This window comes from Salmo trutta, chromosome 10 (assembly GCF_901001165.1).
Source record: "Salmo trutta chromosome 10, fSalTru1.1, whole genome shotgun sequence".
NCBI lineage: Eukaryota > Metazoa > Chordata > Actinopteri > Salmoniformes > Salmonidae > Salmo > Salmo trutta.
This window is the reverse complement of record NC_042966.1, coordinates 17,280,515-17,304,636: the sequence shown is the minus strand read 5'-3', so window position 1 is coordinate 17,304,636 and position 24,122 is coordinate 17,280,515. Positions and strand designations below refer to the sequence as shown.

At 45.5% G+C, this 24,122-nt stretch overlaps 1 protein-coding gene across 5 annotated transcripts in view; it reads left to right on the top strand.

Moving 5' to 3' along the window:
• The window catches only part of LOC115201232 (transmembrane protein 94-like), a 37,108-nt gene extending 18,683 nt beyond the window's left edge, over window positions 1-18,425 (top strand). For all 5 annotated transcript variants that reach the window (XM_029764685.1, XM_029764681.1, XM_029764682.1 and 2 more), the window contains 18 exons: window positions 7,634-7,810; window positions 8,254-8,463; window positions 8,618-8,927; window positions 9,041-9,214; window positions 9,408-9,510; window positions 9,779-9,987; window positions 10,327-10,508; window positions 10,816-11,031; window positions 11,153-11,252; window positions 12,573-12,681; window positions 12,816-13,005; window positions 14,892-14,969; window positions 15,152-15,237; window positions 15,336-15,417; window positions 16,227-16,485; window positions 16,672-16,765; window positions 16,957-17,127; window positions 17,354-18,425. In XM_029764685.1, coding sequence (XP_029620545.1) covers window positions 7,634-7,810; window positions 8,254-8,463; window positions 8,618-8,927; window positions 9,041-9,214; window positions 9,408-9,510; window positions 9,779-9,987; window positions 10,327-10,508; window positions 10,816-11,031; window positions 11,153-11,252; window positions 12,573-12,681; window positions 12,816-13,005; window positions 14,892-14,969; window positions 15,152-15,237; window positions 15,336-15,417; window positions 16,227-16,485; window positions 16,672-16,765; window positions 16,957-17,127; window positions 17,354-17,426 — 2,823 coding nt within the window. In that variant the 3' untranslated portion in view covers window positions 17,427-18,425. The remainder of the gene's footprint in view (window positions 1-7,633; window positions 7,811-8,253; window positions 8,464-8,617; window positions 8,928-9,040; window positions 9,215-9,407; window positions 9,511-9,778; window positions 9,988-10,326; window positions 10,509-10,815; window positions 11,032-11,152; window positions 11,253-12,572; window positions 12,682-12,815; window positions 13,006-14,891; window positions 14,970-15,151; window positions 15,238-15,335; window positions 15,418-16,226; window positions 16,486-16,671; window positions 16,766-16,956; window positions 17,128-17,353) is intronic.
• The last annotated feature ends 5,697 nt before the right edge of the window (window positions 18,426-24,122 follow it).

Sequence of the window (24,122 nt, the reverse complement as noted above, 5' to 3'; positions counted from 1 at the left end):
GTGTTGTGTTGACAATCATGGTATATTATCCTGCCTAACCCCAGGCCGGAGACAGTGTTGTTCTTCAGTGTGTGTATAACAGTGTTCATTTTGGCACTCTATTTAGTTTAGTAAAAAAAAAAATAGGTACAAAAACAATCAAATAAATGTTTCCCACCCCGCCTAGCCCAGCAGTAATCGTCTCAGATTGATTGAGAGATTAGTCATTTTGACTAAAATATAATTTAGTCTTAGTCACATTTTTATAATTTGAATAATGATTTAGTCTAGTTGGACATTTTTGTCAACTAAATGCCCTTTAATTTTAGTCACATCACATTTCTATTTCCTCAATAACCTTTAGTAAACATAAATTACTGACTTCCATGTGCACAAACATACATAGCCTTGTCCTACCGACATATGTTTCTGCGTAACATCCTATTGCATGAGCCTCCCGAGTCCCGTAGCGATCTAAGGTACTGCAATGCAGTGCTATCTGCGTTACTACAGCTCCTGGTTCGATACCAGGCTGTGTCGCAGCCGGTCACGTCCGGGAGACCCATGAGGCGAAGCACAATTGGCCCAGCATCGTCCGGGTTAGGGGAGGGTTTGGCCGGCCGGGATGTCCTTGTCCCATCGCGCACTAGCGACTCCTGTGGTGGGCTGGGCGCATGCACGCTGACACGGTCGCCAGGTGTACGGTGTTTCCTCCGACACATTGGTGCGCCTGGCTTCCGGGTTAAGCGTGCATTGTGTCAAGAAGCAGCGCGGCTTGGCGGGGTTGTGTTTCAGAGGATGCACAACCTTCGCCTCTCCCGAGTCCGTATGGGAGTTGCAGTGATGGGACAAGACATCCAATTGGATATGACGAAATTGGGGAGAAAAAAGCGTAAAAAGATATACATCCTATTGCATGATTCTCTTCCCAACAGCCAAATTGGCAGAAGAACACATTACTCTGCAGCTGATAAAAGAAAATCACCCCCCTTGACAGGGCTTCAAACTAACATTTTCTCTTGGTGGCACTGTTGCCACAAACTTTTTCAGCCCATGATTTGATCGCACCAATTCTTTCCTGTGGTGTCACACAATATAAAAACTGTGTAATCACCTCAAAGTAATTCATTGTGCTTTTGACTATGTAATAGACTACTGCGATGGTATGCTTTTCAGTAAGTATTTTTTCATCTAACATGTCCAAACAGCATAATCCAGTATGTTTTGATGTACAACCTAATCCAGTGATTGTCATGAATTGTTGGTTGACAAGGTATTGTTATATTAGAATTTTAAAATAGGCTCCCAGAATTTCATGAATTTCGTTGTTCAATAGAGATGAATTTGCTTCCAGCTTTATCAGGGTTTGCATTAGAAAAATATGGCACAAGGCATTTTACCAGCAACATTTTAACTTACCCGGACCGATATGCATTGGGTGTGTAACCTGATGAGGCCCTCCACCCACGGTGCTCAGAATGACAGAACATTACCGACTTCTGATGTGCACTTTGAAGATGTTATATTAACTTTCCACATTTACTTTTCCTCAGCCAACAAGACAAGTAACGAACAGCAAAATACCTAGCCTAGATCAATCTACTGTTCACCCATAGTAGAACAGTTGACCTATTCTATTGGTCAGCATGTCGAGAAAGAAATAGCCTATTCCCAACAGACTCTGGGACAGTTGTGGGAGGATAGATCTCAAATTCAACCAGTAGGCCTGGGCTACATAAAACAAAAGGTAAGTGCAACAGATCAGAACGTGTAGCTTAAAGTGTTGAAGTATTATTTCTTCACATTCTATGCACAGCAATGCGCGCAAGGCATTAGGCTACTCGTGAATGTTCATTCCTTAATAGAATTCGTGGAAAACAACATTCAACAAAATAAATATTGGCCAAAAGCCGGCTATTACGGGCTGAGGAAACCCTGATCTTTATGTGCACTAATATCACAGGCAAAATTATTTTGGGGCTAATTCCCCACCCAAAAAACGTTGCAGTTCCTGCTACCCTATGCACTTGCAATGGCCGATGCGCATTTCGTACGCTATGATCTTAAAGCCATATCAAATATTTTGGTTGTAAAATATTTTGGTTGCTATTGAGCTCACTATTAAGATATGACAAATGAAAATTATACCCACAGAAAGCTGAGAACAACAGTTGCTTCCAAAGCTATGTATTTGCCACAAATGGATTATGAAATGTAATACAATCGCAAGCCTTTTATCTCTCGGGGGTGGCTTGCTCATCACAGCAGCAGGTCCCAGCGAAACAGGCCCAGGGGCTGGGCAGACACTTTAATTACAGGAGTCATGAAGATAATGCACTTTACTGTTTGACCAAATCAAGTTTTGAAACTTTTGAGTGAGGTGACCATTATAATGAATGTTCAGATTGCACTGATGAGACTAAATAAATTAGTTTTACTCGTACAGCCAAGTCAAAAGGTCACAAAATGCTACTAAATGGTCATAGTCTGGAGCCCTGCCCCTTGACATGCTGTAGTTATGTTATAATCGAAGTTCTGTCGTAAGTAGTGGCTAGGGCTGGGACCGTATTACTGCCACACCTGCGGTCACGAGTCATGACTGCAGTCAAATTCCTTGTGACCGTCTAGTCACGGTAACTAAGCTTCTCCAAATTAGTAGCCTAAACGTTGTATAAAATAAACATTTTGACTCTAGGGGCTGGTGATCACTAATGGTAGGTCACAGGCAGACAATTAAGATATCCTCATGATCTGTGGAGTCCCGGCTCTTGGTGTGTATCGACGTATTTTGTTTATGCTTCACAACGTTAACTGGAATGTAGGTAGCAGCCATCTTGAAATGAGGTCATCGGCTCGGCCTGCTCTTATAAATGTGTATGCCCATATAAGGTAGTAACTCACGCAAAAGATTTGAAGGCACCAATCAATAACCAAGATACTCAGCTTTCCGCAGACACACTGCTTTTGCAGATAGGGGCTACTGTTCTCATACCAGACTAAATGTAATTTAAAAAATCAAACAGGGTTCCCAAATATGGGGACTTAACCTCCTTAAAATGTTAACTTTCCTAATATTAGACATTAGCAAACTCTTTTTTTAAATATGATAAATTACAGGGTAGTCCACTCTGCTGACACTGACAAATGGATCAATAAAAATGACATTGTCCATATAATAGGCCTATGAGAAGGGGAGACACAAATGGAATAAGACAGTGTTGCAGTGTTGACCCTTCTTTTTCCAAGACCTCTGCAATCTGCCCTGGCATGCTGTCAATTAACTTCTGGGCCACATCCTGACTGATGGCAGCCCATTCTTGCATAATCAATGCTTGGAGTTTGTCAGAATTTGTGGGTTTTTGTTTGTCCACCTGCCTCTTGAGGATTGACCACAAGTTCTCAATGGGATTAAGGTCTGGGGACTTTCCTGGCCATGGATCCAAAATATAGATGTTTTGTTCCCCGAGCCACTTAGTTATCACTTTTGCCTTATGGCAAGGTGCTCCATCATGCTGGAAAAAGGCATTGTTAGTCACCAAACTGTTCCTGGATGGTTGGAAGAAGTTGCTCTCGGAGGATGTGTTGGTACCATTCTTTATTCATGGCTGTGTTCTTAGGCAAAATTGTGAGTGAGCCCACTCCCTTGGCTGAGAAGCAACCCCACACATGAATGGTCTCAGGATGCTTTACCGTTGGCATGACACAGGACTGATGGTAGCGCTCACCTTGTCTTCTCCGGACAAGCTTTTTTTCCAGATGCCTCAAACAATCAGAAAGGGGATTCATCAGAGAAAATGACTTTACCCCAGTTCTCAGCAGTCCAAGCCCTGTACCTTTGGCAGAATATCAGTCTGTCCATGATGTTTTTCCTAGAGAGAAGTGGCTTCTTTGCTGCCCTTCTTGACACCAGGCTATCCTCCAAAAGTCTTTGCCTCACTGTGCGTGCAGATGCACTCACACCTGCCTGCTGCCATTCCTGAGCAAGCTCTGTACTGGTGGTGCCCCAATCCCACAGCTGAATCAACTTTAGGGGACGGTCCTGGTGCTTGCTGGACTTTCTTATAGTCCTGTTCCAGGAGTCTTATGGCTTGGGGGTAAAAACTGTTGAGAAGCCTTTTTGTCCTAGACTTGGCACTCCGGTACCGCTTGCCATGCGGTTGTAGAGAGAACAGTCTATGACTGGGGTGGCTGGGGTTTTTCACCATTTTTAGGGCCTTCCTCTGACACCGCCTGGTGTAGAGGTCCTGGATGGCAGGCAGCTTAGCTATTCACTCCCCTCTGTAGTGCCTTGCGGTCGGAGGCCGAGCAATTGCCGTACCAGGCAGTGATGCAACCAGTCAGGATGCTCTCGAAGTTGCAGCTGTAGAATCTTTTGAGGATCTCAGGACCCATGCCAAATCTTTTTAGTTTCCTGAGGGGGAATAGGCTTTGTTGTGCCCTCTTCACGACTGTCTTGGTGTGTTTGGACCATTCTAGTTTGTTGGTGATGTGGACACCAAGGAACTTGAAGATCTCAACCTGCTCCACTACAGCCCCGTCGACGAGAATGGGGTGTGCTCGGTCCTCCTTTTCCTGTAGTCCACAATCATCTCTTTAGTCTTGGTTACGTTGAGGAATAGGTTGTTATTCTGGCACCACCCGGCCAGGTCTCTGACCACCTCCCTATAGGCTGTCTCGTCATTGTCGGTGATCAGGCCTACCACTGTTGTGTCGTCTGCAAACTTAATGATGGTGTTGGAGTCGTGCCTGGCCATGCAGTCGTGGGTGTACAGGAGGGGACTGAGTACGCACCCCTGGGGGGCTCCAGTGTTGAGGATCAGCGTGGCAGATGTGTCGCTACCCACCCTCACCACCTGGGGGCGGCCCGTCAGGAAGTCCAGGATCCAGTTGCAGAGGAAGGTGTTTAGTCCCAGGATCCTTAGCTTAGTGATGAGCTTTGAGGGTACTATGGTGTTGAACGCTGAGCTGTAGTCAATTAATAGCATTTTGTTCCTGTTGTCCAGGTGGAAAGGCCAGTGTTGAGTGCAATAGAGATTGCGTCATCTGTGGATCTGTTTGGGCGGTATGCAAATTGGAGTGGGTCTAGTGTTTCTGGGATAATGGTGTTGATGTGAGCCATTACCAGCCTTTCAAAACACTTCATGGCTACAAACGTAAGTGCTACGGGTCTGTAGTCATTTAGGCAGGTTGCCTTTGTGTTCTTGGGCACAGGGACTATGGTGGGCTGCTTGAAACATGTTGGTATTACAGACTCAATCAGGGACATGTTGAAAATGTCAGTGAAGACATCTGCCAGTTGGTCAGCACATGCCTGGAGCACACGTCCTGGTAATCCGTCTGGCCCCGCAGCCTTGTGAATGTTGACCTGTTTTAAAGGTCTTACTCACGTCGGCTACGGAGAGTGTGTCACACAGTCGTCCGGAACAGCTGATGCTCTCATGCATGCCTCAGTGTTGCTTGCCTCGAAGCGAGCATAGAAGTGATTTAGCTCATCTGGTAGGCTTGTGTCACTGGGCAGCTGTGCTTCTCTTTGTATTCTGTAATAGTTTGCAGGCCCTGCCACATAAGACGAGCATCGGAGCCCGTGTAGTATGATTCCATCTTAGCCCTGTATTGACGCTTTGCCTGTTTGATGGTTCGTCGCAGGGCATAGCAGGATTTCTTATAAGCTTCCGGGTTAGAGTCCTGCACCTTGAAAGCGGCTGCTCTACCCTTTAGCTCAGTGCTTATGTTGCCTGTAATCCATGGCTTCTGGTTGGGGTATGTACGTACAGTCACTGTGGGGACGATGTCACCGATGCACTTATTGATAAAGCCAGTGATTGATGACATGTACTCCTTAATGCCATCGAAGAATCCCGGAACATGTTCCAGTCTGTGATAGCAAAACAGTCCTGTAGTTTAGCATCTGCTTCATCTGACCACTTTTTTTATAGACCGAGTCACTGGTGCTTCCTACTTTAATTTTTTCTTGTTCGCAGGAATCAGGAGGATAGAGTTGTGGTCAGATTTGCCAAATGGAGGGTGAGGGAGAGCTTTGTACGCGTCTCTGTGTGTGGAGTACAGGTGATCTAGAATTTGTTTTCCCCTCTGGTTGCACTTTTTAACATGTTGATAGAAATTTGGTAGAACCCCCTCTTCTTACCGGAGTGTGCTGAGTGTGCATTTGATGTCATAAAGCTGTCGAGCACTTTAAAAATATCCTCTCCTGTTGTCCTGGTTTCCAGTGGTTTGCAGAAGAGGATGTCTTCCTTAATTGCCCCCCCATAAACGTAATGGACATATACCAGGATTAAGTCTTCCACAATAGTATGGGGCTTGCCTGTCCTAGCCACTCGGTAGCTCACTATATAAGACGCTTCTAGCCCCTTCTTATTAATGGTATCTGATGCTTTTATACATGTCTTACTACTCGAAAGTTGTCTTAATTCTCGCTCAAACTCCCGTGGCCTATTTTTCAAATTGCCATGTTTTGTTTCTAAATGTCTGCGCAAGAGTGAAGGTTTCATGGAGTTGTGAGATAGTACTCTTGCGCTTATAGCACACTGTGGCTGAGGAAATGCACTACTCCCAATATAATGATTGGGAGTTTGTGGTCAAAAGTTTGTGGTCACTTAAATGTCCTTGTTTTTGAAAGTTGTTTTGTCCATTTTAAAATAACAAATTGATTAGAAATACAGTGTAGACATTGTTAATGTGGTAAATAACTATTGTAGCTGGAAATGGCTGATTTAAAAAATAAAAATAAAATAAAAAAATGCAATTATGGAATACCTATATAGGCGTACAGAGGCCAATTATCAGCAACCATCACTCATGTGTTCCAATGGCACGTTGTGTTAGCTAATCCAAGTTTATCATTTTAAAAGGCTAATTGATCATTAGGAAATCATTTTGCAATTATGTTAGCACAGCTGAAAACTGTTGTCCTGATTAAAGAAGCAATAAAACTGGCCTTCTTTAGACTAGTTGAGTATCTGGAGCGTTAGCATTTGTAGGTTCGATGACAGGCTCAAAATGGCCAGAAACAAAGAACTTTCTGATGAAACTCGTCAGTCTATTCTTGTTCTGAGAAAGGAAGGCTATTCTATGCAAGAAATTGCCAAGAAACTGAAGATCTCATACAACGCGGTGTACTACTCCCTTCACAGAACAGCTCAAACTGTCTCTAACCAGAATAGAAAGAGTGGCAGGCCCCGGTGCACAACTGAGCAAGAGGATAAGTACATTAGTGTGTAGTTTGAGAAAGACGCCTCACAAGTCCTTAACTGGCAGCTTCATTAAATAGTACCCGCAAAACACCATTCTCAACATCAACAGTGAAGAGGCGACTCCGGGATGCTGGCCTTCTAGGCAGAGTTGCAAAGAAAAAGCCATATCTCAGACTGGTCAATAAAAATAAAATATTAAGATGGGCAAAAGAACACAGACAGTGGACAGAGGAACTCTGCCTAGAAGGCCAGCATCCCAGAGTCGCCTCTTCACTGTTGACGTTGAGACTGGTGTTTTGCGGGTACTATTTAATAAAGCTGCCAGTTGAGGACTATTTAGTCTGTTATTGTCCTGTCAATTGCCACTGTAATGTAGGTGTTTGACGAATATTTTCGTCGTCAAAATTAACACTGGTATAACTCTATGTTCTCTCTCTCACCAGGTGTTGTGTTGTGTGGACAAACAGGGTGTATTATCCTGGCCTAACCCCAGTCCAGAGACCGTGTTGTTCTTCAGTGGTCGCGTGGAGCCGCCTCACAACGACAGTCAGCAAGACCTGCGAGACGACCTGTCTGTCAACTCCTTCTGCCGCATGGAGACCGACGATGACCGTGACGAGGTGCGTGTTTGTGTTTGAGTAGACGAGAAGGTGTGTATTTGGGGTAGGGGGGGTATAGGTCTGTAAATTCCTACTTTTTCATCAATTGCTCTTCATCTTCTCCTGTTCTTGCATACTAAAATCAGATGTATCGTTCGGTTACTTATAAGGGATCTTATTGTCTACGAGTTCCTGTAAGTGACATTTTAAACGTTTGTAGTAATAGAATATAGAACGTCAATGATGATAGTATTGCTCTCTTTTTTAGTATCTAGTTTCCATTGTCTTCCGTCAGATGGCGTCATTCTAACGCGACACGACCGTCGCGTTATCTGACGTGAGACCATGATCTAGTTCCTTTTAAGCATCTGAGGTAGTGACTGAGACACGTTTTGATAGTTGCTAGAATCTTTTCAGTGATTGAAAGAGTGATGTCTGATTTGGCTGTTCATCCTGTCTGTCAGACCCAGGAGGGGGAGGCTCTGCTGTGTATGCCGGTGATGGATGGGATGGGGGACGGGCATGAGCCCAGTGAGACTTCACATGACACTGGCCGTTCCGAGGACACAGTTCAGCCTCGGCGGCAGGCGCAGGAAACACGCACCAAACACCCCTCAGGATCTAATGTCAGCTTCAGCCACAACACCGAGGGAGGGGACCAGGGCCCTGAACGGGTAAGGCGAGCGTGCACACACACACACACACACACTCACACACACACACACACACACGTGTCCTGTATATCAATCTCTTGTCATCACTATCTTACTACACAGCATTCGTTCCCCTCCTTTTTCCCCTCCCTCTCTCTCGCCACCCCTCTCTCAGGACATGGTGGGTTGCTGTGACGACGACGCGGAGGACTACGTGTGTGACTACCACCTGGAGATGCTGAGTCTGTCTCAGGACCAGCAGAACCCGGTGAGTATCCAGTTCGACGAGCAGGGCTGGCAGTGCCACCTGCCCAGCCTCAAGCCCCTGGGCCTCAACATCCTGCTCAACCTGTGCAACGCCAGCGTCACCCAGCAGCTCTGCCGCTTCTCCGACCACCTCAGTAACCTGGCGCTGCAGGAGAGCCACGGGGCCGTGCTGCCCGTCCACGTGCCCTGGGGACTGTGTGAGCTGTCCAGGCTTATAGGTGAGGAGAAGGAGGGGAAGAGACGCACACGCACATAAACACACTCGCACGTACGCATGCATACACACACACTGACCCCTTCTCTTCCACTCTTCTCCCTGTGTGTTTTTCAGGGTTCACTCCAGGGGCGAGGGAGCTGTTCAAACAGGAGAACCACCTAGCTCTGTACCAGCTGCCCTGTGGGGAGAAGGCCAAGGAGTCTGTCCCTCGACGCCTACACAACTTCACCAAGAGACAACCTCCCATCAGCCACCTCATCTCCCTCTTCATCAGAGACTCCTCTTCCAGTGAGAATAGCTTGTGTTTTCTTTCTCTATAGCTCTTTTATTCTTTGTCTTTCTTCCCTCTCGCTCCCTTTCACTCCATCTCTCTAGTTTCACACTCGCTCTCTCCATCTCTTACCCTCCTCTTCTTTAGCCTTGACCTCTTTCTTGGAATTGTTTTGTTGCACCTCTGTGACCCCTGAACTCTCACCCCTAGATAACGTCCAGATGTTGTCTCACGGCTCGGCTGACCTCATCCTGGAGGCCTGCACTGACGTCTGGGACGGATCCGACATCTATCCCCTCTCTGGCTCCGACAGGTCAGAACAGCCTTATAGCAGCCTGATGACAACCTTATAGCAGGCTTATAACTGCCTTATGTAGTCTTATCACAGCCTTATAATAACCTAATGAGCAGACCCGGCGCCAGGATAACATAGCTAAGGGGCAGTTGAAATCAGCGAGGGAGCGCAATTTTGGGGGGTTCTTGCATTGGAATTATATTGAATTCTGCTTATCACACTATACCACAATAAACATAAAAGCCTTCATGCATTATTAACTCTTTATATGGCTACCCCCCTACAGGAAGAAAGTTCTGGACTTCTACCAACGTGCCTGTCTGTCGGGCTACTGCTCTGCCTTTGCCTACAAGCCCATGCAGGTGTCCCTGTCCAACCAGCTCAATGGGAAATGTGTGGAGCTAGCCCCCGGACCCAACCTCTTCTCTGGGGTAGAACTGCCCTCCACCACCCCTATCAAATACGGCTCCCGCAGGAACTCCTGGAGCTCTGATGGTAAGAGAGGAGAGGGTGGGAAGAGAGGAGAGGGTGGGAAGAGAGGAGAGGGTGGGAAGAGAGGAGAGGGTGGGAAGAGAGGAGAGGGTGGGAAGAGAGGAGAGGGTGGGAAGAGAGGAGAGGGTGGGAAGAGAGGAGAGGGTGGGAAGAGAGGAGAGGGTGGGAAGAGAGGAGAGGGTGGGAAGAGAGAAGAGGGTGGGAAGAGAGAAGAGGGTGGGAAGAGAAGATGATGCAGCTACACTTACAATATGTGTTTTGTGTTGTAACTGTGTGACTTTTGCTTATTTATTTTCATGTCTTGTCCCCCTCCTTTCTTGCTCCCCTTACATCTCTCCATAGAGGGTATAGGAGAAGGTGTGGAGAAGGAGGACTGTGTTCAGGCTCTGAGTGGTCAGATCTTCATGGGAATGGTGTCATCCCAGTTCCAGGCTCGTCTGGACACGGTCAGGCTCATAGACGCTCTGGTCACCGCCTGCATACGCTTCGTCTACTTCTCTATGGAGGACGAACTACGCAGCAAGGTGGGTGTGTTTTCTGAGATGTTTGTGGTGACAATGTGCTGCTGTATGGTGTGTTAGGTGTTTTCTGCGATGTTTGTGGTGGTGATGTGGTGCTGTGTGGTGTGTTAGGTGTTTTCTGAGATGTTTGTGGTGGTGCTGTGTGGTGTGTTAGGTGTTTTCTGAGATGTATGTGGTGCTGTATGGTGTGTTAGGTGTTTTCTGAGATGTTTGTGGTGGTGCTGTATGGTGTGTTAGGTCTTTTCTGAGATGTTTGTGGTGGTGATGCTGATGACAATCTGCCTGTCTGTTTCTCCTGTGTATGTGTAAGGTGTTTGCAGAGAAGATGGGCCTGGAGACAGGGTGGAACTGTCACATCTCTCTGACCCCAAACAGGGACAGTCCCTGTGACGGTCCCCCCAACAGCCCAGGCCAGGACTCCCTACATGATGACCTGCACCAAGACTCCAGAGATGAGGCAGAGGGGCCGTTGTTACCAGAGGAGGAGACCGCTGATGTTCCCAGCTTCCTGGAGGACTGCAACAGAGTACAGGACAAATACTGTTTGTCTTTCCTTCTCTCTTTTCTTTTCTTCTTGTTTTCTCTTCTCAACTGTGACTTACACCTGTTTCTTGCTAACCCTTCTTTCCATCTCTCTCTCCCTCCAGGCGAAGCTACCTCGTGGTATCCACCAGGTTCGTCCTCACCTGAAGAACATTGATAACGTGCCTCTGTTGGTGCCTCTGTTCACCGACTGTACCCCAGAGAGTGAGTCAGAACATATTACAGTTCACTTCACGTACATTAATCAACCTTTTCTGCTTTAGACTATGCTTAGTATTTGGTACAGAGACATTCCTATGTTTTTAATATACAAATCAATTGATCATGGTATATAAGTTTATTTTATCTCAAGATTTGCAATGTAGCTATGCTTGTTACAGCTACACTGAACAAAAATATAAATGCAGCATGTAAAATGTTGAACCCATGTTTCATGAGCTGAAATAAAAGATCCCCGAAAAGTTCCATATGCACAAAACGCTTAATTCTCTCAAATTCTTTGCACAAATTTGTTTAAATCCCTGTAAGTGAGCATGTCTCCTTTGCCAAGATAATCCATCCACCTGACAGGTGTGGCATATCAAGAAGCTGATTAAACATCATGATCATTACACGGGTGCACCTTGTGCAGGGGAAATAAAAGGCCACTCTAAAATGTGCAGTTTTGTCACACAACACAATGCCTCAGGTGTCTCAAGTTTTGAGGGAGCGTGCAATTGGCATGCTGACTGCAGGAATGTCCACCAGAGCTGTTGCCAGAGAATTGAATGTTAATTTATCTACCATAAGCCGCCTCAACATTGTTTTAGAGAATTTGGCAATACGTCCAACTGGCCTCACAACCGCAGACCACATGTATGACGACTTGTGGGCGAGCAGTTTGCTGATGTCAATGTTGTGAACAGAGTGCCCCATGGTGGCGGTGGGGTTATGGTATGGGCAGGCGAACACAATTGCATTTTACTGATGGCAATTTGAATGCACAGAGATACCATGATGAGGCCCATTGTCGTTCCATTCATCCGCCGCCATCGCCTCATGTTTCAGCATGATAATGCACGGACCCATGTCGCAAGGATTTGTACACAATTCCTGGAATGTGAAAGTGTCCCAGTTCTTCCATAGCCTGCATGCTCACCAGACATGTCACCCATTGAGCATGTTTGGGATACTCTGGATTGACGTGTACGACCGCGTTCCATTTCCCGCCAAAATCCAGCAACTTTGCACAGCCCTTGAAGAGGAGTGGGATAAATTCCAACGGCCACAGTCAACAGCCTGATCAATTCTTTGCGACGCATGAGGCAAATGGCGGTCACACGAAATACTGACTGGTTATCTGATCCACGACCCTACCTTCTGTATTCCCAGTCATGTGAAATCCATAGATCAGGGCCTAATGAATTTATTTCAGTTGACTTATTCCTGTATATGAACTGTAACTCAGTAAAATCTTAGAAATTGTTGTATAAATATTTTTGCTCAGTGTACGTGTGTGTGTCTTCTAAATCTTTGTGTGTGTAGCCATGTGTGAGATGATAAAGATCATGCAGGAGAACAGAGAGGTGACCTGCTGCCTGGGGAGCTCTGCCAACTTCCGCAATAGCTGCCTCTTCCTACAGAGTGACCTCAGGTACACGTAAAACAAACACATGTCACAAACACAGCAGCTGTTGCCTAGTTTATCTATAAATAGTCTATGATGTGCGTCCATACATTCACATGAACAAAGATAAATAACAACAACTCCTCCTGTCCTTCCCCCAGCATCGCCCTGGACCCCCTGTACCCGTCGCGGTGTTCGTGGGAGACGTTTGGTTACGCTACAGGAGCAGGGCTGAACGGGGAGGTGGAGGGTCTGTCTCCCCTCAGTCTGTCTGGTCAACTCAACACCCTGGCCTGTTCTGTTACCTTCCACCAGGGGGAGTCTGTCAGCATGGTCAAACTCATAGAACAGGTGAGACACATACACGTGTGCACTTGAGGTCGACCGATTATGAATTTTCTACGCTGATACCGATTATTGGAGGACCAAAAAAGCCGATACCGATTAATCGGAAACATTGTTTTACTTTTCTTTTTTTTTTGTAATAATGACAATTACAACAATACTGAATGAACACTTATTTTAACTTAATATAATACATCAATAAAATCAATTTAGCCTCAAATGAATAATGAAACATGTTCAATTTGGTTTAAATAATGCAAAAACAAAAGTGTTGGAGAAGAAAGTAAAAGTGCAATATGTGCCATGTAAGAAAGCTAACGTTTAAGTTCCTTGCTCAGAACATGGGAACATATGAAAGCTGGTGGTTCCTTTTAACATGAGTCTTCAATATTCCCTGGTAAGAAGTTTTAGGTTGTAGTTATTATAGGAATTATAGGACTATTTCTCTCTATACGATTTGTATTTCATATACCTTTGACTATTGGATGTTCTTATAGGCACTTTAGTATTGCCAGTGTAACAGTATAGCTTCCGTCCCTCTCCTCGCTCCTACCTGGGCTCAAACCAGGAACACATCGACAACAGCTCCCTCGAAGCAGCGTTACCCATGTAGTGCAAGGGGAACAACTACTCCAAGTCGTAGAGCGAGTGACGTTTGAAACACTATTAGCACGCACCCCGCTTACTAGCTAGCCATTTCACATCGGTTACACCAGCCTAATCTTGGGAGTTGATAGGCTTGAAGTCATAAACTGCGCAATGCTTGAAGCATTGTGAAGAGCTGCTGGCAAAACGCATGAAAGTGCTGTTTGAATGAATGCTTACGAGCCTGCTGCTGCCTACCACCGCTCAGTCAGACTGCTCTATCAAATCATAGACTTAATTCTAATATAATAAACACACAGAAATACGAGCTTTAGGTCATTAATATGGTCAAATCCGGAAACTATCATCTCGAAAACAAAATGTTTTTTCTTTCAGTGAAATACGGAACCGTTCCGTATTTTATCTAACGGGTGGCATCCCTAAGTCTAAATATTGCTGTTACATTGCACAACTTTCAATGTTATGTCATAATTACGTAAAATTCTGGCAAATTAGTTCGCAACGAGCCAGGCGGCCCAAAGTGTTGTATATACCCTGACTCTGCGTGCAATGAACGCAAGAGAAGTGACACAATTTCATGTTAGCAGGCAATATTAACTAAATATGCAGGTTTAAAAATATATACTTGTGTATTGATTTTAAAGAAAGGCATTGATGTTTATGGTTAGGTACATTGGTGCAACGACAGTGCTTTTTTCGCAAATGCGCTTGTTAAATCATCACCCGTTTGTCGAAGTAGGCTGTGATTCGATGAGAAATTAACAGACACCGCATTGATTATATGCAATGCAGGACACGTTAGATAAACTAGTAATATCATCAACCATGTGTAGTTAACTAGTGATTATGTTAAGATTGATAGTTTTTTCTAAGATAAGTTTAATGCTGGCTAGCAACTTACCTTGGCTCCTTGCTGCCCTCGCTTAACAGGTAGTCAGCCTGCCATGCAGGCTCCTCGTGGAGTGCAATGTAAAGCAGGTGTTTAGAGCGTTGGACTAGTAACCGGAAGGTTGCAAAAACAAATCCCCGAATCCCCCCCTGAACAAGGCCGTTAACCCCCGTTCCTAGGCCGTCATTGAAAATAAGAATGTGTTCTTAATCTGACTTGCCTACTTAAATTCATCGGCAAATCTGTTGCCAAAATACCGATTACCGATTGTTATGAAACCTTGAAATCGTCCCTAATTAATTGGCCATTCCGATTTAATCGGTCGACCTCTAGTGTGCGCACACACACGCACACAGAGATACAATATATTTATTTTACGTGTATGATTCCCTTCAAGGCGCGTCACACCACGTACGGCATCCGCAAGAGCTTCCTGTTCCTGTTGCAATGTCAGCTGACCCTGGTCCTCATCCAGGTGAGAGAGAACACAACTATCCTTAGCCTCGCAAAAGCATTCTTGAACTACTAATGCTCTTTTTATCACCCCAGTTACTCATACTAGCCTATTTATTTGTTCTATAATAAAAGAGCTGAGGATGCAACAGTTTTAACTGAATATTTTATGAAAGTATTGTTTGTTTCCCTGCCATTGTGTAGTTTCTGGCCTGCCTAGCCCAGCTCCCTCCTCCCATGAACATCACTGATATCCTCTGGCTGTCCTGCTTCAGCTGTCCACTGCTCAGGTATCACTGCTACTAACCATATGGGTTTCAAACTCAAATGTTATATAGTAGAACAGCATTACACATAATAACCATGACTATGTGTGTTGTGTTGGCAGTGTGTCATTTTTAGGAAAGCCCCCAGAAAGTTCTGTGATGAACGTGGCCACGGGCAAGAACCAAGATGCCATCCCCAGAAAGGTACGTATTATAGTTTACCCATACCGGCCCGGTTTTAGACCTATTACTTTACACTAGACCAGGGCTGTTCCTGGAGAGCTACCGTCCTGTAGGTTTTCACTCCGACCCTAATCTAGCACACCTGATTCTAATAATTAGCTGGTTAATAAGCTGAATCAGGTCAGTTACAGCTTGGGTTGGAGCGAACCTACAGGAACGGAGCTCTCCAGGAACAGGGTTGGAGCGAACCTACAGGAACGGAGCTCTCCAGTAACAGGGTTGGAGTGAACCTACAGGAACGGAGCTCTCCAGGAACAGGGTTGGAGCGAACCTACAGGAACGGAGCTCTCCAGGAACAGGGTTGGAGCGAACCTACAGGAACGGAGCTCTCCAGGAACAGGGTTGGAGCGAACCTACAGGAACGGAGCTCTCCAGGAACAGGGTTGGAGCGAACCTATAGGAACGGAGCTTTCCAGGAACAGGGTTGGAGCGAACCTACAGGAACGGAGCTCTCCAGGAACAGGGTTGGAGCGAACCTACAGGAACGGAGCTCTCCAGGAACAGGGTTGGAGCGAACCTACAGGAACGGAGCTCTCCAGGAACAGGGTTGGAGCGAACCTACAGGAAGGGAGCTCACCAGGAACAGGGTTGGAGAGCCCTGCTTTAGACTATGCTAAGTTTATATTGATTTTCATGATTGGCCAACTCCAAATATGCTCCCTTCACCTCTTCTAGTTCTGAATCAGATGTGTGTTATCTATCTTAATCATGACATGTGTACCATGGCATTTCTTTTAACGTTTAGATTTGTGTATATCTACTTCCTGCAGACGCAGAACTACTTCCTGGGTTGTTTCCTTTTGAGGTTTGGCCTGACTGTGTGTGCCTACCTGCTGGGCTTCGGCTTTGCGCTGCACGAGGTCTGCCTTAGGGCCAACAACCTGACGCTGGCAGAGAACACCACCATCAGCTGTACTGATATCCTCAGGGTCAGTTCGGCTCAGGACGCTCCCCATTGGTTCAGGGAGCTGTCCAACGGCCTGCTGCTCACTCAGAAGGTCATGGCTGGGTTCCTGGCCCTGCACACAGGTAGGAGGAGCTTTCTGTGTCACTCTCACCCCTGCATCTATCAAGTCCGGTTGTATCCCAAATAGCACCTTATTTCCTATATAGTGCACTACTTTTGACCAGGGCCCTATATAGAGAGCCAAGGTTCATGTGCGTATCTTTACGTTTTATTTTCTTTCTATTTCTCTCGCCCTCCCTCTTTCCCAGTGGTCATCTCTCTGAGCTATGTCCATCGCTCCCAGCCGCTGTGGAAGAAGAACCCCTTCAGCAACACCTGGTGGTGCCTCACTGTCCCCGTTGTGTAAGTGCGTGTGTTTCTGTTTGTGTTTGTGTATGTGTGTGTGTGTGTGTGTGTGTGTGTGTGTGTAGCCTAACTGTTTCTGACAAGTATTAAACGGCAGCTGCAATAGAGAAGTTTCAGCTTTTTTTGGCATCAACTGATACTCTTTTCTCACTCTTTCGGTCTTCCCCGCACTTCCTCCCCACCTCCAGTCTGCTGGGTCAGTTGGTGCAGGCCACGGTGGACTACCAGCTGTGGCAGGACCGGTCGGCACAGTTGACCTTTGACCTGAAGGACATCCCCATGCTGGCCTGGCTGCTGGTCTCCTTGTCCTCCCTGGTGGTGGTGGTGCTCAATGAGGCTGTCAAACTACACGAGATACGGTAAGATGGAGGAGGAAGAGGCGAGGAGGAAGGGGAAAGGATGAGTCTTTATTTTTTTATTAGCCTTTATTTAACTAGGCAAGTGGAGTGGTATGATGAGAGAGAAAGGCAGAAGATTGCGGATGACCGAATGGTTGGTTGGTTGAGAGAAGAGGATTAGGGAAGGGACAGTCATGTGGGGCGAAAAACTGTTATGTGTTGATCTGTCCAACCCTTCTGTCTGCAGGGTGAGGGTTCGCTACCAGAAGAGACAGAAGCTACAGTTTGAGACCAAACTAGGGATGAACTCTCCCTTCTGATTGGCTCAGACAATGAACAGAGGGGCGTGGCAATACATGCTGGGAACCAATCAGCCCTCTGGAAAATTGGAGGCACCAGAATCTGGAGTAGGTCGAAGTTGGTTCTAACTGCTGACACTGGGTCAGATCGTTTCTCATCCCTCTTGTTTGTTAGGATTGGAGAAAGGGTAATATGATCCTAGATCTGTGGTTGAGGGGAACTTCTACCTCAAGCTCATAATCGTACTCCTCCTCAGTGCCCATTGACCTAAACCCAGGAGCACTCAACCCACCTCAGCCCGAAAGCACTGGCTCCTAGCAGGTAGCGCTAACCTCAACCAAACTGCTACACATGCTGGGTGGTTTATCACTGCGATAATCCAATCTTTTTTGGGGGTGGGGGGGATCCTTGTTTAAATTGTATAATAGATTATTATTTTATTTTTTTATAAAAGAAAGATTCCAAAGCATTTTTATTTTTTGCTTTTAAAAGAAAGGCAAACAAAAACTGAGTAGTATTTACAATATTGTGGAACGTTATTGAAGGCCTGGGGTATGTTTTACTGTAGTCCCTGCTTGGGGATGGGGGGGTAGGCTCTCCCCCTATCACTGGTCTATGATACTGTCTCACATAGGGATTATCACACTTCAGCATGTTCCTCCTTTCTTTTGCCCCAATACCAGACAGGGTTTCCCCTAGGATTTTCTTCAGCAGCGGTGGCTAAGTGAGGGGGGGGGTTGTTGGCGTGGCCAATGGTGTGGATTTAGAGGCCCTCCTCTACATTTAGCTGTTTTAAAGCAAATTTCCTGCAATTTTACAAATTTTGCCATGGGGCAGAGAGAACATTTTACAGTTTTAAAGCTAATTTCCTATGGCTTATGCCATGTTCTTACGCTATCTGAGTGACTCGGATAACAAAATCAAAGCCATGACATTTTGGGAATTTTATATTCTAGTTTTATTTTGGTGATTTGTTAGTCCTCAAAGATGATCTAAGTAAAAAAAATATTGCTCCATTATCTTTTCTACATACATTATCTGGTTTTACTCGTTTAAGTTTACACTGAAAATATTTTATAATCCCAAAAATGATATACACTACCGTTCAAAAGTTTGGGGTCACTTAGAAATGTCCTTGTTTTTGAAAGAAAAGCAACAACAACAAAAATGTCCATTAAAATAACATGATATTGATCAGAAATACAGTGTAGACATTGTTAATGTTGTAAATGACTATTGTAGCTGGAAATGGCAGATCTTTTTAATGGAATATCTACGTAGGCGTACAGAAGCTCATTATCAACAACCATCACTCCTGTGTTCCAATGGCATGTTGTGTTAGCTTTTTAAAATGATAAACTTGGATTAGCTAACTGATCATTAGAAAACCCTTTTGCAATTATGTTAGCACAGCTGAAAACTGTTGTCTGAATAAAAAAGCAATAAAACTGGCCTTCTTTAGACTAGTTGAGTATCTGGAGCATCAGCGTTTGTGGGTTCGATTACAGGCTCGAAATGGCCTGAAACAAAGTACTTTCTTCTGAAACTCGTCATCTATTCTTTTTCTGAGAAATAAAGGCTATTCCATGCGATAAATTGCCAAGAAACTGAAGATCTCGTGCAACGCTGTGTACTGATCAATTAGCCTTTTTTAAAATTATAAATTTGGATTAGCTAACACAACGTGTCATTGGAACACAGGAGTGATGGTTGCTGATAGTGGGCCTCTGGACGCCTATGTAGATATTCCATAAAAAATCAGCCGTTTCCAGCTACAATAGTCATTTACAACATTAACAATGTCTACACTGTATTTTTGATCAATTTGATGTTATTTTAATGGACATTTCTAAGTGACCCCAAACTTTTGAAAGGTTGTGTATATAAAAAGAAAATGCATATAGGGGAAACACTGCCCGAGTAGAGTATCCCAATACCAGACTAGAAAAACACCTACCATCAGGTGATGTCTGGAGGAAACTGGATTCAAGTCAATATGGGGAACCTAGGGAAACACACTAAGCATTTCTCAACAAAGCAATCTCAAGGCTACTCTATAACCCAGCCTTTTAGCCAGGTAATGAACATGGCATTTTCTAAACCAGGATGTAAGAGAATATATTTTGTGTTTTTTTTTGTTTTTTTTTCCTTTCTAACAAATATTTTCTTTGTTTCACACACATGCTCCGTCTCCCGAGCTAAGCCAAGGGCAATCCTCCTGCTGTCATGCAATAAAGAATACATATTAATATAATGTACTTTGAAAAGTACAACTGTATTAGTCTTGTTTAGGTCAGTTGTATTTGAAGAATGTGCTAGCATGCCACTTTGAAACTCATGTACTGTAGGAAAGTTTTGTTGTTTTATAATCATCAATCATAGACTGGTTTGATCCCTGTGTACATTCTTCCATCCTATTCTTCCCACCAGAGTACTGTAGTAAAGAGGGGACTATCTTCAACTGTAGCTAACAAGGTTTCGTCTGTGGTGTTCTCGATTACAATCCCTTCTAGAGCGTCCCAGGGTATTCTGAAGGTGCTTCATATCATTCAGTTGCCTTTTTACTAGCCTGGGTGCATGTTTCTGCATTCGACATCAACAACACACAAGCTGACTAAGTCCGGGATTCAATCAGATCACGCTTGTAGACAGTGCTGCTTTCAAAGGCAATTTTACTGGGTTCGTGGAGATCGCGTTTAAGGTAAACTCTGCGGATGTCGGCTCAATTGCAAATGACCAATGTCAAGCGCGCTAATGCACCGTTTCGGATTGAATCCCGGCCTAAAAGCAGAAAGACTCACCCACCAGGCTACATGTCTGTGTTGGGTGATCAAATCAGTATATCCATTTGAACTTTTTTATCCCCGATTACGACTTTTCTGTGTCCGAAATGGCACCCTTTGAACTACTTTCGACCATGGCCCCATAATGTTCTGGTCAAAAGTAGGGCACTATTGAGAATAGGGTGCCATTTGGGAAGCAGATTGTCATTAGTTGCCATTGCCCATGCAGCTTTTCCCTTTTATTTCTTTCTATCCTGTGTATGTATACGTTGTATTTATTTATTTATTTATTGATGCCTTCGTTATAGCAGATGTATGTATCATGTGCTGTCAGACAAACTGTTATGCTGCACAAACCGGCCTTTTCCATCGTGCTTCTGGTGAATTACCTATTCAGGGCCAGGAGTTTTTTTTCTGACCATGTCATCTGACCGTGAGACCCAGAGTTGTTCCCTGGTTAGCTCACAGGGTCAGGAAAACCTCCTGTCCAAGTCATACTGTATATATAAATGGATATATTTTATCATGTGTGCGCTACACCTGCTCTCTCTATTTTGATTGTGGGCTACAATGAAGGTCAAATGCTAAGTTGACTAGGAGTCTGTTCCGGGCCTAAGATAGCACAAAAACATGGTGCCTAGGATTAACACCTCGACTCAGGGCGCTCGCACACTTGTTCCCTTCATAGGCTCCCTTTGATTGGAGTGTACCACAGGAGGTTGGTGGCATCTTAATTGGGGAGGATGGGCTCATGGTAGTGGCTGGTGCAGAATAGGTAGTTAGTAGTTGCATAATCTGATAAGAGATGTGTGTGAGGAAGATATAACGTAAAAACACTGAACTAATATGTATCCTAGATAGGGTAGTCTGGTAACCAATTTTGTCTTTTATTTTATTGCTCGGAGACCACTTGAACTAAGCCAGTCATTTTCTATAAATAGTAAACTTACATCTGTCTCCTAATCATTCATACCAGGGGGCAATTAACTATTAACTCTTGTATATATTGTGTAGCATGCTAGCCGCTAATTGTATCCTATCAGGTCCAGATGGTGAATCCAGGGCTGCCGTTGGATCAGCTGATGGCGTTGGGCCTGGAGCGTAGTCGGCCGGTGGGTCCAGGACAGGGCCAGACGCTGTGCCGAGGTCAGGGCTAGTTCTTGAGGACTGCAGTTGATGCTGGAATCAGAACAGGATCAGGGTCAGCCGACTGCAGGTCCAGAGTACATGGCGCTGGAGGCTCTGGTGCTGGATGGGACGCCAACTGGGACTCTTGCTGGAGAGTCGTCGTGGGCGTCAGGTCCAGGCCGAGCAGGTCTGCAAGGGCAGCAGGTAGTGTAGGGACCAGCACTACCTGCTGGTTATGGCTGTCCCAGGAGTGACAGTAACTGGAGTGTTGGCTAGGGTGCTGGCTCAGGCACCGGTAGCTGCAGGTCTGGCTGGTTGTCTGCAGGTTGGAGCTCTGACGCTTGCTGGACTAGCTGCAGGTGCTGCTTGTGGTGGTGCCTGCTGGGGTGCAGGTTGGAGCGTAGCTGGCTGCTGGATGTGCTTAGGTTCCGATGGTGGCCGTTTGACAGTCTGACTAACTAGCTTGGGAGCACTGGCTGGAGCACTTGTGACACTGGAGACAACCGGACGTGCTGGAGTCCTGGTGGTAGTCTTGGCCGAGAAGCTGGCGAGGGCACTGGCTGGAGCACCTCCTGGTGCACTAGGGACCACCGGACATGCTGGAGTCCCGGTGGTGGCAGAACTGGCTGGCGTGCCGGTGGCCACTCTACATGAGTGAGGGGTGGCTGGACCGGTGGCCATGGCACCCAAACCATTCTGAGCCCAGGCTGCTGCACTGTCCTGGGCTCAGGATGCGGTTGGTCGATCCATCGGTGCTCAGGGGCTTTAAAAAAAAAGTGACTTTTATTTAACTAGGCAGGGTAGCCTAGTGGTTAGAGTGTTGGGCTAGTAACCAAAAGGTTGCAAGTTCAAATCCCCGAGCTGACAAGATACAAATCTGTTGTTCTGCCCCTGAACAAGGCAGTTAACCCACTGTTCCTAGGCCGTCATTGAAAATAAGAATTTGTTCTTAACTGACTTGCCTAGTTAAATAAAGGTAAAAAATATATATTTTTTAAAGTCAGTTAAGAACAAAATCTTATTCACAATGATGACCTACCGGGGAACTGCAGGCTTTTGGGTGCTGCTAGTAGCCAGGCGGAGGTTGTGGAGCTAGTGGTTGCTGGACGGGCAGGACTCAGGACCGGCGCTGCGGGTTCTCTATGCCCACATAGTGCCTTGGGTTCGTCCTGATGTTACCATGCCACCCCTCGCATCAACCGCCCGCAGTTCCTTGATGACAGCATCTGTGATACGCTGGAGCCTCTTCCCTATACATTGGAGTGTCCGGAGTTCCCGGTCCTCCTCTTCTTGCCGGTGTGTGTGCCTCGTCCTGGGCATGGTATGCAGCATGAACTGCATCCCTTCACTATTGGTCATAGTCCAGGACAATTGCACCTATCCGGCTTGAAGGACCGTGAAAAAGAACCGCACCATTTGGTGGTCTCTGAAAGAGGTACCGGTTTAGATTTGGTACAACTTTCCCAGCACCCGGTTAGAAGGCATAAATGACCAGTAGGAGATAGGGATATAATTCACACCTTTATTTCCATACACCAAACACACACACGGCAAACAGGAAGAGAACACTAGACTGTCCTCATGGGCCGATGAGGGCCATGGACCCAGGGCTGGAGCTGGGTCAGCTGGTATGCTGAGGACAGGAACGGACAAGCGCACATACATGGCAAACAAGAAGAGGAGAAAACTAGTGGAAGTGATAGTGTAAAGACTCACTAACACCAGTTGGGAGGTAGTGTTGTCCATGTGGAAAGGGTCCAGATGTGAGTTGAGGTGGAGGACAGGAGTTTAGAGCCCTTCTCAACCTGCCCTACTGGAAAGAACTGAAGAGTTGAGAGGCAGAGTGGGGTTCTGATGCTCCCAGGCTAAGCCACTGATTGGCTGACCAGGTCAGCTGACTCTGTTCCCTGGCAACCTGGTCCCTAGCACATAGGTGTGAAGTGGTCTTCTGCTGCAGGACAATAGATTGGTTGGTTGTTTAGCAACAAAACCGATGCGTGCGCAACTATGGGTCCAAACAGACAGGATTGACTTAGTTTACATGTTGTCAACAACCTGTTTCGTCGACGGTGTTTGTTGAAAACCGAAATAAATGTTGCACAATGAGCACTCGTTACAGTTGTTGGTTAGTTACCGAGCTAATTTTAGCCATATTAGCATTGACATGAAATCAGTCAAAACACCTCAAAACAATACATGGTATCAAGAACAAGGTGAAACTAGCTGAAACGAGTCACTTACGACTCCCCACGTGGCAGTTTCTTGTCATTGTTAGTAGCCATCTGGCCATCCAGAATCACAACCTCTCACAGACTTCTGCCCCATTTGAAGCGTGCACATCGTTTTCGTGACGTTGTCAGCTAGCCCATCTATAGACTCAGGCTACCAACCCTCGACCTCACCCTATCTCAGCTGTAAGAAGTACCAGGGCCAGAGAGAGGGTTTGAAATATGTTTTTTTACAGTAGCTGGGGTTAAATGTAACACCTAAAAAATAAACCAAATAAATTCACTTAACTTAAAAAAACATTGTTTATGAATTATCATATGTAATGATTTTGCAACAAATTAGTATTTCTATGTACGTAACCAATAATTACAGTGTTTGTGCATGGCCATTCGGTTCCTCTCAAAACGTCTGATGGTTCCTAGACTGCTGTTTACAACTTCTTTGGTACGCTACAGGACCCCAGGGCTAGTTAGTATTTGTATAATGCATGTAAAAATCACTTGTTTTCATAATTTGGCTGCTTGGCTCAGGGTAATTTTTAACACTGCTTTACAATTGCCCCCCACCCTAGCAACC